The 11,278-nt window shown below is 39.9% G+C and overlaps 1 protein-coding gene across 3 annotated transcripts in view; it reads left to right on the top strand.

Annotated features, from left to right (window-relative positions):
• The first annotated feature begins 1,386 nt into the window (after nt 1-1,386).
• The window catches only part of ccdc157 (coiled-coil domain containing 157), a 30,378-nt gene continuing 20,486 nt past the window's right edge, over nt 1,387-11,278 (top strand). For 2 of the 3 annotated variants that reach the window (XR_007933871.1, XM_028824997.2), the window contains exons 1-3: nt 1,387-1,640; nt 4,543-4,717; nt 7,746-8,424. Coding sequence is in view for 2 of the 3 variants with exons in the window: in XM_028824997.2 (XP_028680830.2) it covers nt 1,393-1,640; nt 4,543-4,717; nt 7,746-8,424 (1,102 nt within the window). In the remaining variant the exon portion in view is untranslated. Of the gene's footprint in view, nt 1,641-4,542; nt 4,718-7,745; nt 8,425-11,278 lie in introns of those variants that run through there. The other variant, XM_028824999.2, reaches the window with a different exon arrangement.

The raw sequence follows: 11,278 nt of genomic DNA, 5'->3' as shown, positions 1-11,278 counted from the left end.
TTTATTTTGTTTGTGTGGTTACTGCGTTTCTGCCGGCTGTGCTAGCTGAAGTTGCTTAAACGTCTGGAATTTAAGCGAAGTTCATGTCACACCAGCGATCAGGACAAAAGGTTAAACCATACCTGTCATCATTTCTGTTTTCATGCCCCAGATATTATCTAATACTATTTCTTTTGTACCGTTAATTGTGTCTTATTATGGCTTTTCACTTTACAAATCTAAAATTTTAAAATAATTCGTGTTAGTTTTCACTAGGGGCTCGTTATTTGGGGTGCATTTTTAATACCGCAGTTGCCACTGGTTAAAACTAAATATACAGTATATGTAGTCATTTATTGCTTTCCCCTCATGGAGGTTTTATAATTTGGAACATGCCAGTTTTATCCATTTATCCTTAGCCTACAGGTGGCGCAGTGGTAGTGCTGCTGCTTTACAGTAAAGACACTGAGGGTTCGCATCCCGGGACCTCCCTGTGTGGAGAGCGCTTTGAGTAGTGAGAAACGCGCTATATAAATGTGAAGAATTATTATTTATTCATTTTGAAGTCTGTTTTAATCGAGTACAAGCTTCTTAAGGGAATGGGCCTGGAGCCAAATCCAGCCATGCTGAGATCTTGGTTGGGATGCCAGCCCATTACAATAAACATTTATGCACACGCTGCTGGTCAGTCACATAAAGCTTTTAATAATGAGATGTGGGAGGAAAAGTGGAGTAATACAAAGCCAGGGTAGAACATGCAGACTCCATAGAAAGAGCCACCATCTTAGAACTTGAACCCAGCCAGCTCCTGGAACCGTGTGGCAGGAGTACTAATCACTGCACCAAACAAACTAGTTTTACTTTTTATCGAGAGAAAAGATAAAAGCATGTAGATATTCTACAAGGAATATGAATAAGAAGAAAAAGAGATTAGTAATTGTAATTGTAGGCTAAATAGAGGGCGGTAGGTACATCTGTCACTACAGAATTCACACTTGGGCAAACTTGTCTAATTTTTACCATATGGTCATGTGGCGACCCATCACAAACATGTCAAACAATAGTTTAAGAACGGCTGCTATAGATAGATCACACTTCAATTTTCCCCAGAGAGAATGTTGACTTTTTTAGATCGCTAGGTAGAAACATTTTTTGTTAAAATCCACATTGTAATGAAGCCTTGTCCCCTTTAATTTACAGCTTTATTACCTGTACTAGTGTGGATTAGTGCCCCACCAAAGACTGATCAGACGTATTAGCCAAGTAGATTTTGTCAGAATTATGCATTACTCAGACTGGTGCATGTCACTTAAGATATTTATTACTGAGAGAAAAGGGGTTACGTACAAGGATGTGATACACCTGGATATTTAGAATTGCTATATGTTTTGTTTTTGCAGTCACCCAAAAATCATGACCTACCTCCTGGGCAGGCAGGACTGTGTCGAGAACCTGCGGAAGGATGTCACAGACCTACAGGGGACCATTCTGGACGTGACGTCTCGGGCAGGTCCTGCACGCTTTCCCTCCTGGAAGTTTCCGGACAAGATCTCTTGTGATCTGGATTTGGTGGCCCTGCTGGATCACTACGACTTTGTTGAGGGAGATGAAGAATTCAGTCAGCATTCCCACATTGTGCTCCTGGAGTTAGTGGTGGACAGGTATGGCACATTCAGCATTTAACATTATGTGCGTCCTTGAGGAAAACACAGTATGTTAACACAAGACTCGTGAGTTCAACTGTACTCAAGTGCTGCAGCAGAGCATCTATGAGAGACGTGAAGGTCTGGCCTGAGCAACCAAACCCAACATGTTAACTGTAACATTAAGTTTCCCACTTTAATTTCTCTTTCCTTTCCTTCCTTCCTTCTTGGTAGATTTAAAATACCCTTAAAGACTTGTCCTTTGTTTTCTTACAGAAATTCATACAAAAGCCCTAATTCATAAAAAGGCTGTTCAATTCAAAAAATTAGACTCATTAATAGATTTGAAAAACAAAAACAAGTGAAAGTAAAAATTCCCAGTGTATAAAAAAAAAACCAACATGACTTCAAGTGGAATATTTTAAGCTTAAATTATTCTTCTGGCAATAATGTTTTATGTTTTGGACTGGTTTTCCTTGAAAGCACAATCCCAAAACACATTACACAGACATCACATGAAGGCAGATGAAGTGAGTCAGTAAGAGACGCACAGTGAGTTCCTCCTTAGCCGTTGATCATTATTATTATAAGGGGTTTTAATTCACAGCCTCAAGAAGAAGCTGGTCAAGACGAGAGAATGTGGAGATGAAGAAAGGTCAAGAATAGCTAATAGTGGTGAATTTTTCAGCAGCTCACGTAATGGTAAATGCAAATTTAACTGCATCTCCTAGTCTAGCGCATAAGCCATTGTAAAATTTGGGGCCATCCAGCTCAGTGGTTCTCATGTCCACTCCTGTGGGCCCACAATGGCTGTAGATTTTCATCTCAGGCATTTCTGTTTATATCTGGACTCCCTCTTTCATTAAGCCAGCTGTTATTTCCCATTTTCTAAGTATTTTGGTGTCAACTAAGAAAATTATAAAAAGTCATGTCATTTTCTAACCCAGGATTCTTGGTGGTCTGCTGGAGCCTATCCCAGCTGGTATAGGGCGTAAGGCAGAAACAAACCCTGGACAGGGTGCCAGTCTATCACAGGGCACACACACACACGGGCCAATTTAGCGTCGTCAATCCACCTAACCTGCATGTCACAGAATGGCGCAGGGAAATCCACACAGACATGGGGAGAACATGCAGACTCCACATAGGGAGGACCTGGAAAGTGAACCCTGCTCTCTTTACTGTAAGGCAGCAACACAACCACTGCACCACCCAAATTACAAAAGTGGGAATGTAACAAGCATGTATGTATGTTTCATGAAGACGATTGCATATTTTTTTTTTATCTTGGTTTTTAAAAGATTTCCTTTGTCATTATCATTATTCCTAATTCATATCTATCTATCTGTCTATCTAACAAACAATGATAAAGACCATCACAGGAGACACGGGGGCAAACAAAGCTGAACTAGCTGTGCCATCTCTTCAGATGTGCCTGTAAAACGTTGAACGCACTTGCACTTTTACCCAAACACTTCATGACATTAAGGCGGCCATCATCTGCCCAATCTGACGTTCCCATCTCTTCCCATTGCTTGGCAGGATTTCTTTCTTTTATTTCTGTTTATTGAATTTGACTGGAAATTCATTAATCACACCGAGAGAAATTAATAAATTAGTGACATGGAAGCATTAAATGAAATCGGTCAAAGCCTGATACGATCTATCTATCTATCTTATCCTGTGTACTATACTAAAATTAATATTAATCTATTATATGTGTCTTTGATATCTATCTATTTATTTATCTACCATATAGTATCTTTCACATCTATATCTATTATATAGTGCCTTTCATGTTTATCTACCTATCTATTATACAGTGTCTTTCATATCTATTTATCTATGTATACAGTGCCTTTCACATATATTTATCTATCTATCATATAGTGCCTTTTGACATATTTCTATCTATTATATAGTGCCTTTCACATTTATTTACCTGTCTGTTATATAGTGTCTTTCATATCTATCTATGTATATAGTGCCTTTCACATCTATTTATCTATCATATAGTGCCTTTCCCATCTATCTCTCTATTATATAGTGCTTTTCATATCTATTTATTTATGTATATAGTGCCTTTCACATCTATTTATCTATCTATCATATAGTGCCTTTTCACATATTGCTATCTATTATATAGTGCCTTTCACATCTATCTATCTATCTATGTATATAGTGCCTTTCACATTTATCTACCTGTCTATCTATTATATAGTGTCTTTCATATCTATCTATTTATCTATGTATATAGTGCCTTTCACATCTATATGTCTATCTATCATATAGTGCCTTTCACATCTATCTATTATATAGTGTCTTTCACATCTATCTATTTATCTATGTATATAGAGCCTTTCACATCTATTTATCTATCTATCATATAGTGCCTTTCAGTCTATCTAGCTAAAGCTGTACTTGAATATGAAGGCGTAAGCATGACACAGTTTTCTCTATCAGTGGATATTGCATTTTTATTAGTAATAGAAGTTAATCATATTTCTGTTCTTGGGGCCAAAGTGAAAGTGTAGTGTTTAGCTTGAGAGAAGATGTTTGGAATTGGTTAACAACGATTATGTACATTTAAAACTGAATTACAATGATTTGACAATGGCCACTTGGAAGGCTTCAGGAGTGTTGCATACCATCCATCCTTTAATTCTTTCATCCATACATTTTGTATTACACCATTAATCTAGATTAATCTAGGGTTGTAGAAGTCAAACGCCTGTTCCAGTAGCATTAAAGCAAGAAACAACCATAGATGGTTTGCCAGTCATTGTCTTAAGAGTCTGTTATATATTAATGTTATGTTCCTTGCACAATTTCCTTTTTTCCTATCTAGCAGTAACTAAAGCCCTTTACTTCCACGTCGTCCCGTGGTCACTGTTTTTTCTCTCCTTGTGGCTCATTTCAGGTTGCTGCTGCTCCTGCAGGGTTTTACACGGTATAATGAAATCCTGCTAGGGGACCATAAAAGCACCTTGCAGTCCAAGTCTGTTGGACCTTCAATGTCTATAGGGCTAGTGGTGAAGACTTACTGGAATAGTCTTCTCAAGCTCGGCAACTTATATCAGAACGGCCTCAAAGAGGTGAGTTAGCACTGCTTTGTGTGATTTGACTGTTTTGTTACTAATTGCCTCTCCTGCACAATTTCTACAAAGAACACCATCATGTGATTCTGTTCCATATTAATTTCAAATATTGCACACTTCCTTTTAATAAGGTAAGGACACAGTACTCACACATTTAATACAATTAATATAAAACAGAAAGTACCATTCGATGCAATTGGGAAGATACCATAGGAAAAGAACACAAAATATTTAGAAAGTCTAATAGAACATTTAGAATAATTATGACAAGAAGAGGCCATTCAGACCAACGGTCTCACCAATCCTATTTATCAAGATTCTCCAAATTAACATTGAGTTGAGACTCGAAAGCGTTCAGGGGCAACTGAGCGACAGACAACTCGGCGACATCCTTTACCAGTTAGGTTCAAAGAGATTTTTTAATTATATTTAAATGGCAACGTAGGGCGCCAGAAAATCCACAGAATCACCTGCTTTATGAGAGTCCCAATACGTTGAGGGTAAAGATGTCCCTTAAGCCGTACTCGCTGGTCACCTTTTGTATGCTAAATCATATGATTACAATCAATACAATTTATATAAAGGATTAGCAATTTTGGTTGCAGAAATAGAGTTTGTTCCAGCCAGGGCCGGCCTTAGGCCACTGCAACCTATGCGGCCGCAGTCAGCCCCGCACTTTCATAGGCCCCGCGCTAATTCTAGGTGTAAATTATTAAATCAAACCATTATAACTTATAATCATGTATAGGTCAGCGTCTTTATTCTGTTTTTATGTTTTTACAGTGTTTTTTATCTATTACGTCGTTGTTTCAAGTGATTACGACAAGTAAATAAAATTGAAAAAAAATTGTAGCTGCTCGGGTGCTTTATCTCTAAACTCGTCATTTAGGGGAACTTGGGGTAAGATGAAACAGACACCGTTCTTAACCTTATGATGGCTCAGCTCAGTGAAACCAATCAAATAGGAGGAGCTATTTATGGAGATGATGTTATCGATTTTTTGGATGAATAGTTTGAAATTTACCGGCAGTGGTTTAAATTTTCTCTTTTCTGCCAGACGAAGATTTTTTCACCGGTGAGTAAAGCTTGTTACTCAGAAACAAGCGTTGTATAAAATTCGAAGATCCTGTACATTGATAACCCACCCTATGTTAACAGTCAGCCATAGAATCATCGGCACGTCAACTTGTATCTTTATACAATTTGTTTTATGAATAGTCTCTCATTTCAAATGTTTAAGATAGTTTTACAAAATAAAATAATGTGATTCGTCTACCCAAACGATTGTTTCATCTTACCCGTAGTAGGGGTAAGATAAAAACATTTTTTTTTCACAAACACTTGCTGAAAACGTACCGATTCATCCCTAAGCGACAAGCGCATGCATATGCAGATCATTAACAATAATTTGACTGAAAATTACTGGTAAAAAGCAAAAAATGTGGATTTGACAAGGAATTTTAAAAAGTGGTTCATCTTACCTCAAGTTCCCCTAAATTGGTAGACTTAAGGTATTTTTTTAAATTTTATTTACTCGTAATCAAATGCAAACGTGACATAATCAAATGCAAATTGTCGTTCAAACGTTAAATCACGTAATCAAATGCAATAACGACGTAATAAATCAGTAAATACTTTATTTTGTTCATTTTTCATTTTTTTAACTGTGGCATCTGGTGAAAGAAGCTTCTCGCGCCTCAAACTAATCAAGAATTACTTGAGGTCAACAATTCACGAAGATAGATTGAACTATTTGGCAATTCTTGCTATTGAGCGTGATCTATGTAGGAAACAAAATTTTGATGATATACTGTATGACTTCGCTACACGCAAGGCTCGTAAAGTAAAGTTAATTTGATCGTGATTTTGTACTTAGTAAAGAATGAATAAAATGCAAAGACGAATTTATTTTCTAATACAAAATCTTAATTTTCACTTATTATCCTTATCCCTACCCCGACTGGGCCCCGCGCAATCCGTTTCGCATAGGGCCCCGCAATTGTTAGGGCCGGCCCTGGTTCCAGCTGCAGAATAAAGTTCGTTCGTCAATTATATAAATTTATTTTCAACATTTTAAATCACGTTGTCATTTAAATATAATTTAAAAATCTCTTTGAACTTAACTATTACCTAACTGGTAAAGGATGTCGCCAAGTTGTATTTCGCCAAGTTGTTTCTTCGCCGAATTGTCTTTCGCCGAGTTGACTGTCACCCAGTTGCCACCGAACCATTTGAAAGTCCACTTATGTGTTAAAGCTAGCACTAAAAGTACATTGCGGGGTGCACCTCACGCTGCTGTGTCAGCTTGGGCCACAGTAATTAAAGGGGCTTCTGCCAGCAGACAACGACCCGAAGCACAAAGCAAAATTGACCACATGGTGGCTGAAGGAGAAAAAAGGGTATGTCCTGGTGTGGCCAGTCAGAGCCCAGACCTAAATCCCACTGAAAATCTGTGAAGATAGCAGACCACCAATGCTCACCATCCAATGTGACCGAACTTGAACAGTTCTGGAAAGAAGAGTGGGGGGCAAATATTACTCAATCTAGGTGTGCAAAGCTGATAGAGAAGAATCCGAACAGACTCAATGCTGTCATTAAAGCAAAAGGGGGGGGGTCAACAAAATGACATTGCGGTGGGGTCCTTTATTAATCTCAGCATGTCTTGTTTTTGATTTGTTTATAATTCTTCTGAACTGTAACTCTGATATATTTCACTTGGATGTTAGAGGTGGCATTGAGTAAGTAAAGCGGGGAAGAAATATTAGTTTGTGTGTGTGTTCATTTAAGGATGTAAAGCAAAAAAAATGGGAATATTTTTGAAAGGGGGATTCTTTTCTCTATCCACTGGTATATACGGTATAATGAAATCCTGCTATGGGACCAAAAAACACCTTGCAGTCCAAGTCTGTTGGTCCCTCAATGTCTATAGGGCTAGTGGTGAAGACTTACTGAAATAGTCTTCTCAAGCATTCATTATCGAATCAATGCTACCCATCTGTTAAATTTTTTTTTTTTTCTCTTGTAGAAATTTCCAGAAAAAGAAACGTCAGCCTTACACTGGAATGGCGGAGAACAGGAGAGACAGAAGGATAATCCAAACAGATCCGCCTCTCCATTAAAAAGCATTGGGGAGAACAGAGAGAGGCGCTCACAGTCTGCTGCTGCTGTTTATTCTCAGAACATCCCACCCGTCGGCACGCCCTTCTCGGTGGCCAATGATTGCCGCACTATAGGCAGTCAGACTGTGGAGTCTTCCCTGGTGCCTTGTGACGCTTGTGCTCGTTCCCAGTCCTCGCTGAAGGAAGTTGGCAAAGCCATAATTGGCATTTGCCAAAGTCAAAACCTGCCGTCTTCCCTGTGTCGTTTTCAAGAGGTGACAGATGAGATTTTGGGTGAGACCCAGCTCTCTGCGTCAGATATGGCCTACTGGGCCGCAGAACAAAGCAAGGACCTGGCCCGCATTAATAAGCACTTCACTGACCTCCTGAATCAGGTCAAGCCCCTCAAAAAGAGCTTGGCAGCTTCAGAGGCCGAGCAGGCAGCCTTGAAGAAGGAAGTGCAGACGTTTGAGGAGGTTCTTCACAGGGAGAAGGGGGAATGCAAACGTAAAATGCAAGAGTGTGAGAACAAACTGCAAGCCATGCACGCGAGGAATGCAGACGCAGTCAAAAAGCTAGAAGTTGAAAAAGAGGAGTTGAAGAAAGGTAAGACGGAGCACCATTTCCTGGCAAAATGCCTCACAAGATGTACCGACATGAACGTAACAATCACAGAGTCTCTTAATGTGGTCATGAAAGTCCACTTCCTTACCACAGCAGCATTTTGCATATTATGGGTAATTGATATCTTCATGTATTTAGTTTAGAATTGCACAAATAACATTCAGAAAGGGCCCATTAAACACGTTATGCTTGATCTTCAATGGACTCCCACGGCAAATGTGTTACACGAGTTGACTCCTGGAAATCAAAAGTTCAAACGTGTCTTTTTCTGCGGTTGCAGTGCTGCCGGTGGGGCAGGACCACAAGCACCTCAGACAGTCTTGTAAGCGAGAAAAGCCAGCCGGGAAGTAAACCATTTGTGTCGGTAAATAATCGGTTTTAAATGTTTTTTTGTTACCGTGAAAAAGCTTTCTAAAACTGGCATCTGTCTGAAAGTGCGCGTTCTTTATAATCGAATCGACTCTATAAAATGTGAAAGTGCAGCCCGATTGCTCACAATATATATACGATGACAGCCTGGCACTTCATTCAGAATGCTGTTGGTGGTGCTGGCATAGACTCCAGCATCCTTAAAGGGAGAAATGAATCAAGGGACTTAGAGGCATTTTCTAACCCACTTAGTCCTGAACAGGATCATGAGGGTTGCCAGAGCCTATCCCAGCTAGCATAGGGTGCAGTACAGGAACGAAGTCCGGGCAGGGCGTCGGTCCAATACACAATTTAGTGATGCCAGTCCACCTAACCTGCATGGCTTTGGACTGTGGGAGGAAACCCACGTAGACACGGGGAGAACATGCAGACTCCACACAGGGAGGACCTGGTAGGTTAGGCAACGTGATAATAATAATAATAATACATTTTATTTATTTGTAGGCACCTTTCTAAACACTCAAGGACGTCGAACAATAGATAAAACACATTATAAACAAAATTAAAATCAGACAGAGTAATTGTAATTAAAGAGTAAAAGCAGTCTTAAACAAATGAGTTTTAAGTTTAGATTTGAAAAGTGAGAATCATTCAATATTTCTAAGCTCAGATGGTAGTGAGTTCCAGAGCAACTGAATGCTCTGCTCCCCATGGTGGTAAGATGGACGAAGGGGACAGTCAAGTGGATGGAGGAAGAGGATCTAAGGGTGCAGGAGGGAATGGCAACATGGAAGAGGTCAGACAGATATGGAGGGGCGAGGGTGTGGAGAGCCTTAAAAGTTAACAGAAGAATTTTTAAATGAATGCGGAACTGAACTGGAAGCCAATGAAGCTGCTGCAAAATGGGAGTGATATGGTGAGCAGAAGGGGTTCTAGTAATGATGCGGGCAGCTGAATTCTGGACCAGTTGAAGCTTATAAAAGTATGATAAGGTGATATGGTGCAGTCCAGCACAAGGCCATCGGCTAAATCATTTCTGATTCGCAGCAGGCCCCTTCATACACCAGTGATCACACTGAAGAAATATTGAAATAACTGATCTTTAGCACTGAGATTTTCAGATTGTTTTATTCTTGTCTTATTCTAAGCAGGCCACTTAATGCACCAGCAGAATAATCGTTTGCATTGAGATTTTCAGATTGCTTTGGACAGAAGACGTCAGATAAATAAACAAAAAAAAAAATATTAAAGTTCACTGTGGCCTTTCATTGTCAGTCAGTCAGTATCCAACCTGCTTTATCCTAATAAAGGGTCACAGGGGTCTGCTGGAGCCAATCCCAGCCAACACAGAGCGCAAGGCAGGAACAAATCCCGGGCAGGGCGCTAGCCCACCACACGGCCCACACACCAGGAACAATTTAGGATCGCCAATGCACCAACCTGCATGTCTTAGGAGTGTGGGAGGAAACCCACGCAGACACGGGGAGAACATGCAAACTCCACGCAAGAGACGACCCGAGAAGCGAACCCAAGTCTCCTAACTGCGAGGCAAGCGGCACCGTGCCGCCCTGCCTTTCATTGTAAAAATGACAATTGGTAGAAAGTGATAATGCTGCTACAAATGGATCTTGTTGTAAGGAAGAATTGTCGTGACAGAAAAATGCGGGGATACAAGTTTCAGTTCTGGAAAGCCAAATGCCTTTTAGCCGAAAGGCTGTGTTGCTGCCTTTACCAAAAACACATTGTTCATTTTATATTTGAAATCATCACCTGCCACGTTGTAATTCCAAAAACAGAACAGTTCCGCTTCTGACTCTCCAACTTTCACGGCAACACCTGCTTTAATAAAAACAACACAAACCGGTTTGTAGAGATTCCATCATTGACCCTAACCACGTGTGTGACACTCTCTGTGTGTTCCTGGCATGAGGTATTCGTAGTATTGTTACCAGCTAATTACAGCCAACTAGTTTTCATGCCAAGTGTTTTATAAATCGGTGCTAAAAAATCCTGCCTCTAATCGCAGCTTTTGTTAAATGAGTTGCCCCATTATTACCGTCATTCACAACAGGTGAAAGAAATTTAGAGCAAAGGTTGCCAGCTCCGGTTCTGGAGGACCACAGTGGCTGCGGGTTTTCATTCTAACCCTTTTCTTAATGAGTGACCTGTTTTTGCTGCTAGTTAACTTGTTTTGAATTCATTTTCATTGACTTGTTCCTGAAGACTCAGACCCCTTCATTGTTTCGTTTTCCTTAATTAGCAGCCAAACAATAATGAGATACAAAATGAGCCAAAAACAACTGGCGTCCATCATACAATATCTGAAAATGAAGAAAGGTGAAGGTCTCAGGAATGCCGATCTGCTCAGGACCCCAAAACATTTTACCAGTGCTCTTAGAAAAGAGAAAATTTCAGAAATGTCTGCTAATGCACCATGAGAGCAGCAACAAGCCACCGAATTAAAGAA

The sequence above is a fragment of the Erpetoichthys calabaricus genome, chromosome 18, assembly GCF_900747795.2.
Source record: "Erpetoichthys calabaricus chromosome 18, fErpCal1.3, whole genome shotgun sequence".
Lineage (NCBI taxonomy): Eukaryota > Metazoa > Chordata > Cladistia > Polypteriformes > Polypteridae > Erpetoichthys > Erpetoichthys calabaricus.
Note: the sequence above shows the minus strand (reverse complement) of the source record. Positions and strands in the feature narration are given on the sequence as shown.